Below are 18,843 nucleotides of genomic sequence, written 5' to 3'. Positions count from 1 at the left end.
AACAGTATTGTAAATCACAGTATTTCAAGCAATTAAAAACAAAAACAGATACAGGAAAAAATTCCAACTAAACACAAAACCAACTTAAAGGTATATGAAGTATTTGAACTTTGAGCTCAACCTCACTGATCTATTTTAATCTTTGTTCATAGTTCTTTAAGAAAATTAAAATTTGCAATTTATTTATTTTGGTTTTGGGACAATACCTGGTGGTGCTCAGGAATTACTCCTGGCGGGAATCGGGAGACCCTTATGGGGTGCTAAGATCTGAACCGAGGTCACCTGTGTGCAATGGAAGTTCCTGGAACTGCTGTGCTATCTTTCCGGCCCCAAAGTTCATTTTACAGTAAGCATAATTCTCCAATACAATCTTTTAAAAGTACACAACAGAACAAATCCTTCAATATATAGTGTATTATCACCAAGGAATGATTTTTTTTATAATAACAGAATAAGCTATGGCATTATTATATTTACAAAAATACTATATAGCAGTAAGAAGGAACAAATTTTGTATGCTGAGAGGAATACTCTTCCCAAATAGTGCTTAGGGAGCCCAAGGGCGACTCCTGAGCACCTGCCAGTTAGGCCTGGTTGTTCACTGCCAGGCCACACGAGGACTATGCCAGCAGTAACTGGGGTCTCCTGGATGGGCAGTGGGGCAGAGTGGGGCACATGGCGCTGCAGTTTCAGCTCGGGTCACAGTGTGAACAAAGCATGTGCCCACACCCCTGGGTCATCTCTGAGCCCCCAAAACTCCCTTTTCAAAACGAGCACTTCATTAACACATTAAATTAACTCCAAATTTAAATAAAAACCAGGTAATTTTTTTACAAAAATGTACAGTGTTCGTTATCTTGTTTAGTTAACCTTACCTATCAGAAAATCCACAGAGATTTTTTAAATGTTGCTTTAACATCAAAAGCAATAAAATACCCTGGGAGACATTTGCAAATTCAATTAAAGGAGCTGAATTTTCTGGCAAACATTTCATCACTGAATTTATATCATCTTCTGAATCAGAATCAGAATCAGAATCTACTCGTTTCCGTGACTTCCGTGGCCTGACAACTTCTTCTTCACTCTCACTTGATTCATTTTCCTTACTTGGAGATGACTTTCTCTCTTTTTTTTTGTCTTTTACCATCGACTGCAAAAAATAATAAAGAAAAAAAAAAGGAAACATTATTCTGTGTGATCATAAAAACAAAACCACTAGCAAACCACTCCAACAAATGGCTTCAAAAAGCACCTCTAGATTAATATTCAATATATTGAAATCCAACTTTCCTTAAACAACTCGGGAAGTGTGGGAATTAGGTTCCAGGACCAGCAATGAAAAATAAATTATTAAAGTGTCATCTGGGGGACTGCGACAAGCACAGAATGTATGGCTCCTATATATAATTCATATAAGACTCAGGGTTCCACTACCAGAACTACTCCCTTGCCCCTGAAACTATAATTTTGGAACACAGTAAAGTCATTAATGAAGAAAAACAGTTAACTATAATTTAGATGAGAATAATATAGGCTTGAATAGCTTTTTATCAAATTCTCCCTTGCAAATTCTTTCTAGCAAAGTAATATACAGTTTTAATTTGTTAGTATTTTGCGGGGAAGAGGAATCTCCTAAGCAGTGCTTGGGGAAATGGGTGGCCAATCTTGGTGATACTCAGATGAAGGTGCAATGGTTTAATGCTTGGGCTTAGCAATATGGTGTGTGTGGGTGGTGAGGTGGGGGAAAAATCACTCAGTGATGCTGAAGGGGGGGAGGGTGTCAGAGGGTCATATCTGCAAAGTGTTGGGTAAAGAGAACCATGGGAGAGGGGGCAGGAACTGAACCTGGGGTTTCTGTACACCAAGCCCTGCTCCAGTTTTTTGAGCTCCAGTTTTTTGAGCTCACCTCTCCAGTCCCACAGTTTTTCTCAAATACTTAAGCTCAGTTTCTTTGCTTTATGAAACTGTTTGCTCCAGGACGACACTCACTGATGCTTGGAGAGCTACACAGTACTGGAGACTGAACTTGGGGCTCCTTGCATGTAAAAAAGCATGCTCTGCAGTCTTTGAGTTATTTTCCCTATTTTCCTGCCCTTTCATTTCACTTGACAAAATTCCTAGGCCATTAGTATAACACATCTGAAAAGTAACCAAGGGAAAGAATCAACCTGAAGGAAATAATCAGTGAGTGTCACTCCTCTACAGTAATGAAGCAGGTGTGCTCATGTCAAACAGTGGAGTGAAATACAGAATGATGGTCCAAAAAAAGTACTTTATTTTTTTTTGGGGGGGGCAGGGGTGGAGGTGGGGTAGAGGGCTTGAAAGCCACACCTGGCAGTGCTAGGGGGACCTGTGCATTGTTAGGGACAAAATCTTGGGTCAGCTGAATACAAGGCCTTACCCCTATGCTATTTCTCTGGCCAAGAGTGCTAAATATTTGCTACACATGATAGCTCAAAAAGAGTATATACCTTGCATATATGAGGCCCTGAGTTCAATCCCCAAGACCCCCAACCCCCACCCACCATCTTCCACAACACTGGAACAACCATGGTGGCTCTCAACACTGGCTGGAACACCAAACCTGGCTTAGTATCAAATAACAAAAACAAAGTTATGTCGTTTTTTTGGTTTGTTTTTGAGCAACGAAAGCCAGTGGTGCTTAGGACTTACTCCTGGTGCTTAGGGATCACCCCTTGTGGTGGTTCCCATATTGTAGGTATGGGAATTGAAGACAGGTTAACTACGTGCAAAACAAGCACCTTACATTCTGTCCTATCTCTCTAGCCCCCAAAGTATGTTTTTGTTTTTTCTTTTTGGGTCACACCCGGCAATGCACAGGGGTTACTCCCGGCTTTGCACTTAGGAGTTACTCCTGGCAGTGCTCAGGGGACCATATGGGATTCTGGAAATCAAACCAGGTATGATTTCCAGACCTACCCTCTGTGCTATCACTCCAGCCCCCAAAGTATGTTTTTTTAAGGATGAGAAAATACTAGATTATAAGGCAATTATTCCATATGTTACTAGTACGTAAAACAGGAAAATTACAAAAATATATAGAAATAACTATGGCCACAGTTCCTGAAAAATGATTCACCTATCAAACTTTCACTCAGATATTAAAATACTTAGGTATTTTCTTAAGGAGCAGATACTGGGGCGAGAGAGATAATACAGGGGTTAAGCTGCTTCACTTGAAGGTGGCTGACTAGTTCTTCAATCCTTGGCACCACATACGGTCCTGAGTACTGCCAGGAGTGATCCCCTTGGCACTAAGCTAAGAGTGGCCTCATACCGACTCTACACTGAGCCTGAGGAGCAGGTCTAGGGCAGGTCCTGAGTTTCTGTAGTTCTACAAGGTCTCAAGTGAGACCAGTGTTGTGGGCCTTGGTTTATGCTCCAAGTAACAAGAGTTTAGATACCTTTATAAGTCATGCTTAAAAACTAAAATAATCTTACTGACCTACTTGTTTGAATAGGCTGAGTTTTTTATGTGCCATAAACAATGGTTCTCAGAGGTTACTCCTGATTGTGTTTGGTGAACAACATGTGGTACTGAGGACTGACACCAAATTAGCTGCATGCAACGCAAATACCCTATCTGCTGTACTATCGCTCCAGCCCTAGGCTTAGTTTCAAGCATTATGATTTTGTGAAATGAAATCTACTTATATCATCAGACACTATTACAATTTATAAAGATACACTGATTATCTACCATGTTACTAGTACTACATCAAACACTGCTATAATAAAATTATTTTTAACCATTAAAAACATGATATATAGTAAAAAATTAGTGGATTTGGGGCACAGACTAAGCCAACTTAGTCTGTGATAATGATGCTCATGTTCAGAGGTAAAGAAAACAACAGTATTATAAATTACAAGATATATAAATAACATTACATATATAAAACACAGGGGTCACCCTGAGTTATTCTTGGGGAGGGGCAGAAGCCATTTCTGACCACCTCAGCAGTCTCTTCCAGTAGTGAGTAAGGGAGCTGCTGGGTATTGAACTGGGTTGACTGTATGCAAAGCAAATGTTTCAATCCCTGTACTCTCTCTAAAGTCTGCAAGTTGTTCTATAAAACAGGGTTTAGATGAATAAAAAAAACGGGTATCATCAAATATTTAACGTCAATATAGTTTTTTTTTTTTTTTTTTGCTTTTTTGGGTCACACCTGGTGAAGCACAGGAGTTACTCCTGGCTTTGCCTTCAGGAATTACCCTTGGCGGTGCTCAGGGGACCATATGGGGTGCTGGGAATCGAACCCAGGTCGGCCATGTGCAATGCAAACGCCCTACCCGCTGTGCTATTGCTCCAGCCCCTTAAAGTCAATATTTAAAGTGAGAGAATTAAAGTGAGATGCTTATCATTAGAATAATCCATGTATGTGATCTGGTATAGAATGGTTTTAGGCTTTTCTAAATAGAAATAAATGGCAACCCATTTCCTCTCCCCAATTCAAACAACTATCCAGATTTTACTTAGTTCACTTAGATTTTATATACCTGTGAAGAAAATGAAAAGAACATTGAGAAACAAAACAGTGAAAATAACATGCCCGTACTTTGGTAGATGCACTAAGAGTAGTTATGTGTATAACTTACCTCCTTGAATGACTGCAGTAGGTTACTACCAGAAACTGAGAGTGTAATGTCTATATGATGCATTATAAACAATGGCTCTTCCTGTGTCTGGTATGGAAAACAGGCTAGATTGTCTGCTATATACAAGAGCATGTTCACTTCAGTTTTCTGTAAATTTTAAAAAAAGCACACATTTAGTGGATAACCTAAAAATGAACCCAAAAAGCCTTTTCATAAAAAATACTACAGGGTTCTTTCTTCTCAGTTACTGTTTTGGAAAGAGAAAGGGTAAGAAGGGAGAAAAGGGGAACAGAAATTGTTATTAGAAAAGAAAATCATTTAAAATACTTTACAATGATTTTATATCATGACACCAAGTAGGGAAGAGGTGAAGTTTTTCTAGTGCACCAATGTGCAATTTCCTTGTTGAAAGAACACTGAGTATTATATCATTTTATCATAAATCTATACCATATCAAAAAGTATAGATATTAAAAATCCATAACGTTGTGTTTCTAAGACTTTAATCCATATTGCAGTTACTATTCTGCTCTCAAAAACAAGTGATAATTACAGTACTATGTGGTTTAAAAAAACCTCACACACTCAAAAAGCATGTTTTTCTATGTACATATAACATCAAAGTTATTTTGATCGTACTAACAATTTCATACCATAAAAACTCTTGAGAGTTATAATCCAAGGGACAATTATGGTTACTAGTAGCTTCTTGCCTTAAAAAATAAGCCAGAGAGATAGTACAGGGGTTAAGGGGCTTGCTTTGCATGCAATCAATCCTGGTACAATTCTTGGTACCACATATGCTCGGGGCCCACTCACCCCGACACCCCCACCACAAGCACTGCTAAGAGTGCAAGAGTAACCCCTGAGCGCAGAGAGGAATAACTGCAGAGAACCACCTGGTACTGCACCCCACCCTCCTGCCCTCCCCCCCAGTATTAATATTTCCTGTTCATGTAAATATAAACAAAAAGGCCAGAAACAGGTTAATATTTAGATTTCTTTAAAAACAATTACAGGCTAACAACAACAAAAACTGAAAAAAAAAAGGAGACTAGCAATCAGGATATATCTCTCCCATTCTGTGATTCAAATAACATAAAATTTAATGGTAGCACCACAGAACAAAATTCCTTAGAGCAGACAGAATAAACTTGCTATTATTTAGAGGATGCTGCTATACATACTTTTTGTTTTTTGTTTTAGAGCCAACCCTGGTGATGCTCATGGTTTATTCCTGGCCTCAAGTGAAAGAAATAAAGTGAGAGAAATAAAATGGGAGTGGTCGGGAATCACTCCAGGTGGGGCTTAGAGATCATATGAGGTACTGGGGATTTAACCAGATTGGCAAGGCAAGTGTCTTACCCACTGTACTATCACTCTGGTCCTATATTTAAAATATACATCAATACCCAAATATGAACGTGGAAAATGCAGATAGAAACTACCTCATCTATTAACTTTAACACTAAAATATATTGCCATTCTTAAACTGAAAATGTTAAGGACTCCTCCAAATGAATAAAATTTTATTAAAAAGAAACCTTTAACTTTGTTTATAATTAAGTCCCATACTGTGCCTTCGTTTCAAAATTAAACTTCTGAAAATTCTATAGAATTGCTCATTACATCTTTTCCATCTTTAACTCTCACTGCATAACTATTTTTGTCCATTAAATATCCCAATCTTTTTACTTCTTATTCTCCTTGATTTCTAAATAGCACAAGTCACTATTACTTACTCTTTTCCATCCTGAACCTTAGAATTTTTCTGAACATTTCTTTCCCTAGCTCTTTGAACTATTTCTCTTCAAAGGGATTTTCAAATTGCTTTAAGCAAAAATAGAAGAGAAAGAGCTGCTAGATAAGTTTGTGTGTGTGTGCGCGCTTGTGTGTGAGTGAGGGTGGCAGTGGTGTCACAGGGATCACATTTAGGGATCTGCATATAATAGGCATGAAATTTAGTACTTGAGCTATCTCCCTGGACCCTCTAGTTCTTTTTTATTTATTTATTTATTTATTTTTATTTATTTATTTATTTATTTATTTATTTATCTATCTATCTATCTATCTATCTATTTATTTATTTATTTATTTTTATTGAATCACCAAGTGGAGGGTTACAAAGTTCTCAGGATTATGTCAGTTAAAAATATGGAACGCTTCACGAATTTGCGTGTCATCCTTGCGCAGGGGCCATGCTAATCTTCTCTGTATCGTTCCAACCCTCTAGTTCTTTTAAAAGTTTCAGACATAGACTAACGGTAAGCTCAATATGGGAAGATACTATACTTGTAGACTAGAGACTGAACACAATGGCACTCAACACCTTTAATGCAAACCACAACACCTAATTAGAGAGAGAGAACAGAAGGGAATACCCTGCCACAGTGGCAGGGTGGGGTGGGGGGAGATGGGATTGGGAAAGGTAGGAGGGATGCTGGGTTTACTGGTGGTGGAGAATTGGCACTGGTGAAGGGATGGGTTCTCGAACTTTGTATGAGGGAAACATGAGCACAAAAATGTATAAATCTGTAACTGTACCCTCACGGTGATTCACTAATTAAAAATAAATAAATTAAAAAAAAGATACTATACTTGTTCTATTTCTATTCTACTTTCATTTCCTCAGACAACGGTTAACACACAAGGCATACTAAAAAACAGTTCGATAAAACAAATGAACAAATTAAGAAGTAAATTTAAGAAGTAAATTTAAACACTAGTATATTCCGTTTCTTGGCTTGTGGAATTGGCAGTACAATTTGGGCAAAGTCCAAAGTATCAAAATATAATTAGACAAAAATGGGCTCTCTTCATTAAAAATTTCAAACTGCAGGCTGGAGAAAAAGTTCAATGGGCTGAGCAAAAACTTTTCATGCAGGAGGCCTGACATCTCTGGCATCAAGAGTAATATTGGTTCCCTGAGTTATCCATGGGAGTCACCCCAATCACAAATCCAGAGGCAGCCCTTGATTACTGCCAGGTATGAAAAAAAAAAAACTCAAAACAAAAACAAAATTAAAGTTAAGTTAAACAAATCTAAGTAGTCAAAAACCTAGATGAGCTATTCTAACAATATTCAAGTCCAGCAAAAACATGCAAAATTTCACTTTATTTAATCTATCCACCAAAGTAATAGATTATTTAATTTATATTAATTTATTTAAAGGTATCTTAGAGAAACTATAAAAAAGATATAGAACAGCATGAAAACACTATATCCCTTTTTACTTCATGCAGAAGTTTCCCCATTTAATTTCGACTATATAAATAACACATTGCAGTTATTTACTAAAATCAACTAAAATGCAGTTATTTACTAAATCATAACAATTAAGAAATGGTGATGAAAGGCATAAAATTTACAGAATACTTATTTTCTTAAAGTAATAAGATTTTAATGCTTACTGCTGTGTCATCAAAGAGGTTGAGTAAAGAAATTAAAAAGGCTCGTCTGTGTTGGCGGTTTCCACGGATCATGGAGTAAAGGTGTGAACACAAAGCACTAGAGGATTCATCTTGTCTGAAACCCCTTACAGGATCTTTTAGGCACGTGTTGATTGCCTGTTGTACCTGGTAAGACATCTTCATACCAGCCACTGCTTTCATCTGAAATCAATAAATGCCTCGTTTTTGTCATGCAAATTAAGAATAATTAAAAATGCACACAAAGGGTAAGAAACTGTACTCCTAAAACTTCTAAGAGTGTTACTACTAAAGATGGAGTTTATCATGCTAAAATAAGTTGGTGGGAAAAGGATAAATACTGGATGATCTCACTCATTCATGGAATACAGAGATAAAAGGAGGGAATAGATAGTATAAAATGATGACAAACCTTTGGCTTTGAATTACAAATCTAAGATTGCAAAACAAGAAAGGAAACGAGAATGGCGAAAGAATGAAGAGTTTAGAATAGAGGTAACCTAAGGCCATTGGTGGAGGTTCTTGGACATTCTGGTGGTAGTAAGGTTTGCTAACTATACTACAAAACCACTATTATTAACACTATTGTACTTCTCTCTCTGGCTTACTGCAAATATGTGACATAAAGAACAATGATTAAAAACAAGAAACAAAAAACTAAAAAAAAAAACCCCACAAAAACCTAAAATAACAAACCCACTATTGTAAACTTGTTACCTAAATTGTAATAATAATAAAAAAAAAACAATAATCCACACAAAGAAGCTGTAACTACTGAAAAACAATGCTACCTCAAATACACACTTTTGAGAAGTCTAACCTCACTACTTAGTTTTCTTATTTAAAATAGTAGTATCACAGAATGTTTAAGTGCTGGAAATTAGAGATCATTTGTTACAATCCACATTTTATTTTCTTAAAAAGAATATTTTTGGGGGTTTGTTTTTGGCCCACACTTGGAGGTGAACAGGACTTACTCCTGGTTCTACATTCAGGGATCACTCCTGGTGGTCCTTGGGATACCATATATAGGTGCTGGAAATAGAAACCAGGTTGGTCGTGTGAAGGCAAGTGCCCTTAACCGCAATTTTATCACTCAATCTCTCATTTTAGAGAAGGAAAACTGAAGATTCAGAAAGGCTACCAAGGTCACACAATATGGACCAGAACCTATGCATACTTAATTAAGTTTTATAATTATTATTTTATTTTTTTTTTGTGAAGCAAGGTAGTTTAATATTGAAACTTATTTAGAAAGATGTGAGGGAAGAGAAGAGAGGTGTGTGTTCAAGAGAGACTAAAGGCATCTCCAGAGTAGAAACAGGAAAGCAAAGAAACATGGAGACAAGCAAGTGAGATATGTGTTCAAGGGAGAATATGGATTTGAAGAATAAACATGTTGAACCAACTTATTCGTTGTATATTTGAAAGAAAGCACTAAGCAAAATATTCTTTTCTTTCCCCCTCCACCTTTGGGTCACCCCTGGCTCTGCACAGGGGTTACTCCTGGCTCTGCACTCAGGAATTAACCCTGGCAGTGCTCAGGGGACCATATGGGATGCTGGGAATTGAACCCGGGTAGGCCGCATGCAAGGCAAACGCCCTACCTGCTGTGCTATTGCTTCAGCCCCGAAATAGTCTTTTCTAAGGTGAGATATTTAGCAAAGCAATAGTTCATCAGATAAAACTTTATATTTAGGTTATGATTTAAATATACATACATGAATGAATCCAGCATATTTTTTGTCTATTTCCACAAGCTGCTGATCGGCCTTGTTCCTCATAGCTGGCTCCGGATCTGTGCCCATAGCAATTAAATATGGTACACACTAGAAATAAAAATAAAGGCCTTTAAAATATCATGGAGTACAGGATCTGATTATACCCAGTCATATGCTAAAACTTGTTATCTAGAAGATGAATTTAGCTTTACTTCAGGTCTTCCTATAAACACCACTTTTTTTTTGCCACACCCAGTTGTGCTCAGGACTTCCTTCTGGCTCTGCACTCAGGGGATCACTCCTGGAAGGGCTCAAAGGGACCATTTGGGATGAGGAAATTGAACCCAGGTGCAAGGAAAGTGTCCAACTGCTGTACTAGCGCTCTGGCCCCAAAACTATGAAATAGAAATTCCCTCACGCCCCACAAACCTGCAATTTCTCCTGGTAGTTCTCGGGGATAATAAGGGATGCTGTGGATCAAATCCAGGTAGGACTTCATGCAAGGCAAGTGCCCTACTCACTGTACTAACTCTGCAGCCCTAATATTTGATGATAATGATTATTACTATTAAATGAGTCAGGAAAAGGTACATATACATTTAGAAAGTGAAAGAAAAAAATGTTCACAAATGATATTATATGAAGGGTTAAAACAGTGTATTTTACCACCCTTGCACTTTTTTCCTAAGTGTACTTAGAAAAGCAGATATTAAAAGCAAAAACTACCTAAGGCCATTGAGAGCACAGAAATCTATAAATGAAGGGCTGGAGAGTGACTACAGCAGCCAGCCGCGGGCAGAGCTCAATCCCTACTATGGTTAGATATTGGTTGAATTTCTGCCACCTTGTATGGTCCCCAAGATCCACCAGCTGTGATCTCGGAGCAGAGTCAGGAGTAAGCCCTGAGCACTGCCAGGTATGGCCCCCAAACAAAAGCAAAAAAAAAAAAAAAAAAAAAACCCAATGAGAATTTCAACATATTATTTCTTTTGGTGATCGCGTTCTTCAATAATGAAAAGTAGGCTAAATAATTTGATAGTGTGGTTTGGATACCAGTATGCTAAGGACACAGGGATGAACACAATATATTTAAATAAAAAGAGTTAAAAAAGAATTCAATGAAAAATACCTAAAATTAAAATCTTAAGGGATATAGACTTTAACAGGTTCAATTCTATAGAGTATATGGCACTCTTCTGAACATGCTACATGGCATATATGATTCCATCTAATGTCTTTATTATGATATTTGCGTCTCATATCAGTGTTTTGAGTAACTGATAACCCTCCAAAGAAACTGAATTCAGATTATATAACTCAATTTTCTGTGGATTAATATCCACTTATTCTCAAGTCATACTATTATCAAATTTCAATGAATCTTGCCTCTTTTAGTAAGTACTGTTGCTAGAAAACATACTTACCTGAACTGGATGAATTAGACCTTGATTTAGAGTCAACGCAATGACATTTAGAGCAAAGTGGCGTACACTTGATTGGGTGTGAAAAAATGCCTCAAGCACCTGTTTGAGGTAAAGCTGCATGATGGAACTACTCATCCCTGAGGAAACATCACCCATCTCTTTTAGGTCTTCTTGTTTTGCAACTTTCTTCCCTATAAAAGGAAGGAAATATACTGAGAACTGAAATACTAATTTTACTGAAAGTTAGTATAAATAAATATGCTCCCCATGGTATATTCAATATGCCAAAAACATTAACAGTAACAGGTCTCATTCCCCTGACCCTGAAACAGCCTCCAATCCTTGGGAAAGACGAGTAAGGAGGGACTGCTAAAATCTCAGGGCTGGGACGAATCGAAACATTACTGGCTCCCACTCGAGTAAATTGATGAACAACGGGATGACAGTGATACAGTGATACTAAAAATATTAAATTAGGACAGAATCAAAGGCACAAAACTTTATACTTTTGAGAACCTGATGAGAACTATTTTCCACCAAAATGTTATCTCTGGGCGCTGGAGAAGAGTACAGTGGGTAGGATGCTTGCCTTGCACACGGTCAACCTGGATTCAATCCCTGGCACCCCATATGGTTCCTCAAGGCCACCAAAAGTGATCCCTGAGTGTAGGACCAGGACTAAGACCTGAGTACAACCAGGTGTGGCAAAAACCAAACATACAAAAGGGTATCTAGACATATGAACTGAATTCTTTCACCCAAAATGAGGGATTCTACTCTTTAGGCAACACTAAAATTTTCCAAGGAATGAGCAGGAGCAAATAGTACAACTGGAGGCACTTTCTGTTTATTTGATAAAATAACATAAATTTTGGGGTTGGGGTTGCTGTTTGAATTATTTCCCCCCCTGAAAAGAGGGGGAGCAGGCAAGATTAGTTTGGGAATCTCTGACCTATTAGATAAATACATTCAGATATCTGGATCGAAAAGAGTCATAAAGTATTGCTGCTTTATTTGCACTGTGACATTTAAAATGTATTTTTTGACTTACAGTCTCTATCTGCCTGTTGCATACGGGTATCCTCTTCTTGTAGGTAGGTCTGGAGGTTTTTTAACACTTGTATTTTTAAATTCACTGAGGAGTTCTTATCAGATAAAATATTATTATACAGATTTTTCACCTCTTGCTCAAACATTAGACTTGGATGTTGAATAAAGGCAAATCCTAAAGAAGAAAAAAAAACTTAATATATGCTTATTGAATTAAGTATAATATATAACAATGTTGACAATTATATATAGAGCACCTTATTTCAAAAATTAAAACTTAAAGTGACTGGAAGAATATGCTGGTGGCCTTACCTAGAGAAGTATTAGAGCAGGTACTTCTTTCCCCATGAATTAAAAATAAGAAATAGCATTTCAAAGGAGAATTTCACACAAGAGGAAACCTTGAGGAGGGAGCAGGGCCTAGTGGCTAGGGGAGTGGATTAGGAGTCAGGAGTCTTGGGTTCTATTCCTGGCTCCACCACTGACTTGTAGTGTGACCTTGGGTGAGTCACATAATCTCTGTGCCTCAATTCTCCATCTGTAAAATGGGGACAATAATATTTACCACCCACCTACCTTAAAGGGATGTTTTTAGGATTTAAGAGGTAATGTCTGCAAACATTTTTTTAAATCCTTCACAGATGTTACATAACCATTATTTTAAAACATTGAAATATATTCATTTGATGATTTTAGCTAGAGCAAAAATTACTTTCCATTTATTTCTCATATGAAGCTACAATGCTAAATTCTATAACCATAAGTAGTAAAACAGTATTACCCAACCTTTATTTGCACAAAATCCTCATTTAAGTAAGGTACAATAAAGACCCTTGATAACAGCAAGTATTAGAGATACCAAGTAAGAAATTAAATTCAAAGCATAGAGTGAGTAGATAACTAGCCCAAGATCACAGATAATTATGGCCCATGCAAGATGTCTCTTAATAGCAAGTCTAGAGGCAATATTTTCTGGATAGTGTTCCTTAATCAAAATTTCCAAGGGTTGGAGATCTAGCTTTAAGCAGAGTACCTGCTTTGACCCGGGTTCAATCCCTGATACCACAGAACAAAAAAGCAGAAAGTCCCCTGCCCCACCAGTCCCATTATTTGTTTTGTAATATAACACTACTAGATGTAACACTATTCATTGTAACACTCCGTTTTATTGCTTTGTATAATTTTTGTTTAGAGAGATTATTCAAAGATACACGATAGCTCTGAGTGTATTAACTGTACCAATTAACTGCCTAGTAGAGTACAATTGGGAGTTTTATTATATTTGTTATATGTGATTCTCTGAATAATATGAAGGAAGAATACAATAGTAAAATTTAAATTTATGTAAGAAAAATAGTAGCACTATAGTACTGTCGTCCCATTGTTCATCAATTTGCTCCAGCAGGCACCAGTAACGTCTCCATTGTGAGACTTGTTACTGTTTTTGGCACATCGAATACGCCATGGGTAGCTTGCCAGGCTCTGCCGTAAGGGCAGGATACTCTCGGTAGCTTGCAGGGCTCTCTGAGAGGAACAGAGGAATCGAACCGGGGTAGGCTGCGTGCAAGGCCAAATGCCCTACCCGCTGTGCTATCGCTCCAGTCCTAACAGTAATAATGAGGCTTGGGTAATATAGTATCTTTTTTACTCATCTTTTGTACAAAAGATTATCCATGTGTATTAAATGATAAGCCCTGGTAGTTCTACCAAAATGAAGTCTTAACTTCATTAAATACCTTTACATGCAAATGCACAAAACAAAACTTGAACAGAAAGCTCTTGTGTTTGTTTAAACTGCATTTAATTCAGGATTTTAATTCTTTTTCTTCTCTCAAATTCCAGATAAGTCACAAAGAGCTACCTGTTTGTAAGAATACCAATGACCCTGGAAATGGTATACACTGAAAAATGTCCCTTTTGTGTTTCAACATATTAAGAAGTCTAGGTAGACTCTTATTGTTTTGTAGGATGGAGGGGGCACACACAGTAGTGCTCAGGGGACTATTTGGGATGCCAGGGATTGTCTGCCAGATGCAAGACAAGTGCTCTACCTGCTGCACTCTCTGGCCCCATACTGCCCTTGTTTAAAGTAGAACTGGTGTGTGTGTGTGTGTGTGTGTGTGTGTGTGTGTGTGTGTGTATACATACATATACACACACACACATATATATATCACTATACACACACACATACACACATATATACATACAGTGATAAATAACTGCAAAGAAAAGGAACAACTAAGAAACTCTATGACATTGAGGGTAGGAGATAGTACTGTCATCTCTATTAAATAAACCGATGAATAGTGAAGTTACCCGACTTGCTGAAGGACACCTATTCTTGCTAAGGCAAGAATGAAGCCCAGGTTAGTTTTAACCCACAATCCTGTGTTTTACAATTATAAACTAAATCAACAATTTAATCTCAAAATATGAAATTTGCTCTGCCTCTTAGATTATAAAGAAATACTCAATTTACCTAGACCAATGATGGCTTTTGTTTGCACCTCTTCGTCTGAATGTTTTGTAAAATACATCAATAGTTCAAGAACTTTATCCTTTATGTTAACCTGAGAGGGGGAAAAACAAATTAAGGTATGCAAAGAATAATAGTTTAGATTGATTTTCAACTACAGAAGAAAATAATACCTAAAATCTAACAGAATTTACACATGAACTAAGAACAAATCACCAATAAATTTATAAACCCATAATTAAAAAAAAACTGCATTCAAAATAATCTACTATCAAAGACTCTTGTGTAGAAGTAGTAATAACATTGTACCCCCAACACAAAGCTAGTATAACATTGGTGCAAGCTTAATGCTGATACTCACCAAAGTTCATGGATCAGAAGCTAGTCTAGGAAACATGTTTAGAGAAACACTGTTTCAAAATTCTCATTAAACCAGACAACTCTAATACTGTCTTCACCCTGAGTCATTACCCATTTCAAATTCATAGGTTCACAGAATTATAGTAAAGATATACTAAGTAATTAATATAAGATTACCTTACTATTGCCTTTAAAGTCTTCTAGATCAAAATCAAAATGACGACATAGTGCTCCAACAGTAAAAAGAGATCTAAGAAGTGCTGGTTTGTTTGTTAGAAGTGAAGTGTTATTTGGGTCCTCTTGGTGTTGACTTTTTAATTTTGAGATGGCACCTATTTAATAGGTGAAATAAACATAAAGAATATTTATCTATGTCAAATTTCAGATTATTAGAGTCAAATACTTATTGTTAGTGGATTATAATTAAATTACACTAGTGTTTCTAAGTATTAGTATGTCTAAAATAAAAAAAGAATCTTTAAAAAGATTAAATTTTTTTTTATTTGATTTTCATTTTATTGATGGAATGGTTTGTTTACTTATTCGTGGAGGGACGAAGGGACGGAGGGATGGGGGGACGGGGGGACGGGGAGGGGCGACGGGGCGGGGCCAAAAAGATTAAAATTTAACTTTACATAGCAGGAAGAAAACTTCACAAAATGTACTCATAAAGAGATAAACTTCTGAAGTGATCACACTGGGTTATTAAGTGAATACAAAAGATAAAAGAAAATGCTCCTTAGAGTGGACATTAGAGGACAAGTATAACTCTTAAAATTCTACCAATGCTACCAAAATGTTCTAAAAGTGAGTTGGACTTATTGCAGAATTAAACAGAAAAATGTTAAAATCAGGCAATAAACTTACCATAATATCTATTAAAACAGGCCCACACAAATTTAAAATTTTGTGTCACTTTATTTACAACTGCCCCAAGACAGCTCACACAATGCTGTACTACCTAAAAAATATAGAGATTTTTAGTTTAGAAATGAAGACATGGTGAAACGTGAAAATGATAGTTTGTGAAGTATATGCTATCAATAAAAATTGGAAAGCAAATGCTTACAGTCATGCCATATTTGATGATAAGTTTCATTAGATCTTCTTCAATAGTGGCAAGGAACGTTTCACTGGGATGCTCCATTAATGGTACAACCAGCTCTAGGATTTTTGCAACATTGCAGATAACCATGAAATCATTTTGTGTCTACAAGGACAAAATCAGCACTTTATGAATATAAAAATCTTAAACTGCATGCAGCTTTATGCATATATAATTACCATATATGCAAAGTTTTAGTGGGAAAATTATTAGAAAGGAATCTTTTGTATTTTAAAGAAAACCTGTATCTTCAGTTTACATATGAAAAACAAAACTAAGAAGTTCAGCAATTTACCAATATAAATACTATCAAGTGGGGCCAGAGCGACAGTACAGAGGGTAGGGCGTTTGCCTTGCATATGGTTGACCTGGGTTCAATACCCCGCATTCCATATGGTCCCTGGAGCATCGCCAGGAGTAATTCCTGAGTGCACAGCCAGGAACAACTCCTGAGCATCGCCAGTTGTGACCCCCTCAAAGTGAAAATAAATAAATACCACCAAGTAACAATTCAAAATCAAGACCATCTCTATCTTGCTGTCAAAAAGATAGATGTTTTTGAAGCTAGAGGATAGTACAGTGATTAGGAAGCCTGCTTGCATGTGGCTGACCCAAGTTCGACCCCCAATACCCCAACAGTCCCCTGTGCCCTTCTAGGAGTCATCCCTGAGCACTGAGCACCACCAGATGTGCATCCACATTGCCCTCCTCCACAAAAAAGTAACAACAAAAAACCCCACCAAGGGATGGGTACTCGATTATTGTATGACTAAAACATAATCACAAAAGTTCGTAAGTCTGTACCTGTATCTCATGGTGATTCATTAAAACAAAAAAACAAACAAAAAATCTCATCAAAACCCAAAGGATAATTTAGTTATTGCTCCATAAGAGAGGCAAGCTGACCTTACTCTATAAACCAAATGTATACGACAAATGTGAGAGCTAGGTATCACGCAATAGGCTAAATCCTAATAAATATTATTGTCTGCAATAATATTCTTTTAATACTCAAACAGTTTTATAATGTGACAACAAAATCTAAGTATTTTAGTTCTAATCATTAAATTTCCTTAAATTTATACTAGATTCCATATTGTTAAAATTCAGAAAAACAATGGCCTAAATTTAAACTGTCAATAAAATTTTCCAAGAAAATAATGCATTAAAACAATGGGTGATGCATTTGAATCAAAGAACAAACATTTCACAAAATGTCTTTTCCTGGGGTTGTGGACACACCCAGTGGTGCTCAAGGCTTACTAAAGCTTTGTGCTTAGGAGGTCATATGAAGTGCTGGGGACTGAATCAGGGTTGGCATGTAAGGTAAACACCCTACCCCACTGTACTATCTCTCTGGCCCTAGAAGTTTTAAAAAGCTTACAAGGGTTGAAAAGATGGTACAGTGGATAAGGCATTTGCCTCGAAAGCATCCAACCCTGGTTCGATCCTTGGCAACACTTACGGTCCTGCCAGACTGTCAGGATTGATTCCTAAGCACAGACCAAGAGTAAGCCCTGAATAAAGACAGGTGTGGCTCTCAAACCAAAATCCTTTGCACGAAACTATTTTTTCTAATACATAATTATATTCATAGTAGAATATCAAAAAAGTCTTATAAACATTCGATGGAAAGAAGAAAAAAATAAAGGACAATTAGCAAAACCTCCATTAAGAGCTAATGACTGTGATGTTCATACAGCACTATTTTCAATACTCAAGCTCTGTTAACAAGCAAATGTCCAACAACAGATAAGTAGATAAACTGTGGTGAATATACACAATAAAATCCTATTGAGCTATGAGAAAAGATTAAATTTTGCAGTTTGCTGCAACTCAGTGGAACTGGAGGGAGCTAGAAAATAAAAGCCAGTGGAGCACATTTATATATGGAATATTAAGAAACAAAGAAAGGGATTAGTTATCACCAAAGCAAAGTAACCCTGAGATATGACTGACAGAACTGGGAAATGAGGTTGAGAGGGTTAGGGGGTGATGGTTGTGGGAGGATGTCCTGTGGGAGAATGATAGAGAGTTCTTGAAATAGTGAGAGTGATTGGTGTACTTGCTTTGCAACTGTAGAACAACTACTTCGACAGTATTATAAGCTATGACAACTCAGTAAAAAATGAGGACGGAAGATACAGTACAGCAGGTAGGATGCTAGCCTTGCAGACACCTGACCTAGTTAAATCCCAGGCTATGCATATTGGTCCCCCAGGTAGAGCCAGGAGTGATCTTTGAATAAAGTTTGTAGCAAGCCCCAGCACTACCTGGTGTGGCACCAGTACAAAAATAAAATAACAGAGCTAACAATTTTGTATTTTTTATATATCCTTTACTTTAATTACATACATACACATGCTACTGTGTACTATATACTTATTTAAGTTAAAACATTTTACTTAAGTGACACGGAACTAAGCAATCTAGTAAAAACAGAGATCAACAAATGGGACTACATTAAACTAAAAAGCTTCTGCACTGCAAAAGATACAGTGACCAGAATACAAAGACTATCCACAGAATGGGAAAGGATATTTACACAATACCCATCAGATAAAGGGTTGATATCAATGGTATATAAAGCACTGGTTGAACTCTACAAGAAGAAAACATCCAACCCCATCAAAAAATGGGGCGAAGAAATGAACA

At 36.9% G+C, this 18,843-nt stretch overlaps 1 protein-coding gene and 1 pseudogene across 2 annotated transcripts in view; both read right to left on the bottom strand.

Annotated features, from left to right (window-relative positions):
• NIPBL (NIPBL cohesin loading factor) overlaps nt 1-18,843 on the bottom strand; it is a 212,128-nt gene that overhangs the window by 4,978 nt on the left and 188,307 nt on the right. For both annotated transcript variants that reach the window (XM_055123811.1, XM_055123812.1), the window contains exons 35-44: nt 16,153-16,293; nt 15,951-16,044; nt 15,261-15,415; nt 14,727-14,817; nt 12,246-12,419; nt 11,195-11,385; nt 9,771-9,878; nt 8,032-8,232; nt 4,621-4,767; nt 876-1,150 (exon numbers count right to left, since the gene is read on the bottom strand). In XM_055123811.1, the coding sequence (XP_054979786.1) occupies nt 876-1,150; nt 4,621-4,767; nt 8,032-8,232; nt 9,771-9,878; nt 11,195-11,385; nt 12,246-12,419; nt 14,727-14,817; nt 15,261-15,415; nt 15,951-16,044; nt 16,153-16,293 (1,577 nt within the window). The remainder of the gene's footprint in view (nt 1-875; nt 1,151-4,620; nt 4,768-8,031; nt 8,233-9,770; nt 9,879-11,194; nt 11,386-12,245; nt 12,420-14,726; nt 14,818-15,260; nt 15,416-15,950; nt 16,045-16,152; nt 16,294-18,843) is intronic.
• LOC129401331 (U6 spliceosomal RNA) lies at nt 6,769-6,865 on the bottom strand (annotated as a pseudogene).

The sequence above is a fragment of the Sorex araneus genome, chromosome 1, assembly GCF_027595985.1.
Source record: "Sorex araneus isolate mSorAra2 chromosome 1, mSorAra2.pri, whole genome shotgun sequence".
Classification (NCBI taxonomy): domain Eukaryota; kingdom Metazoa; phylum Chordata; class Mammalia; order Eulipotyphla; family Soricidae; genus Sorex; species Sorex araneus.
Note: the sequence above shows the minus strand (reverse complement) of the source record. Positions and strands in the feature narration are given on the sequence as shown.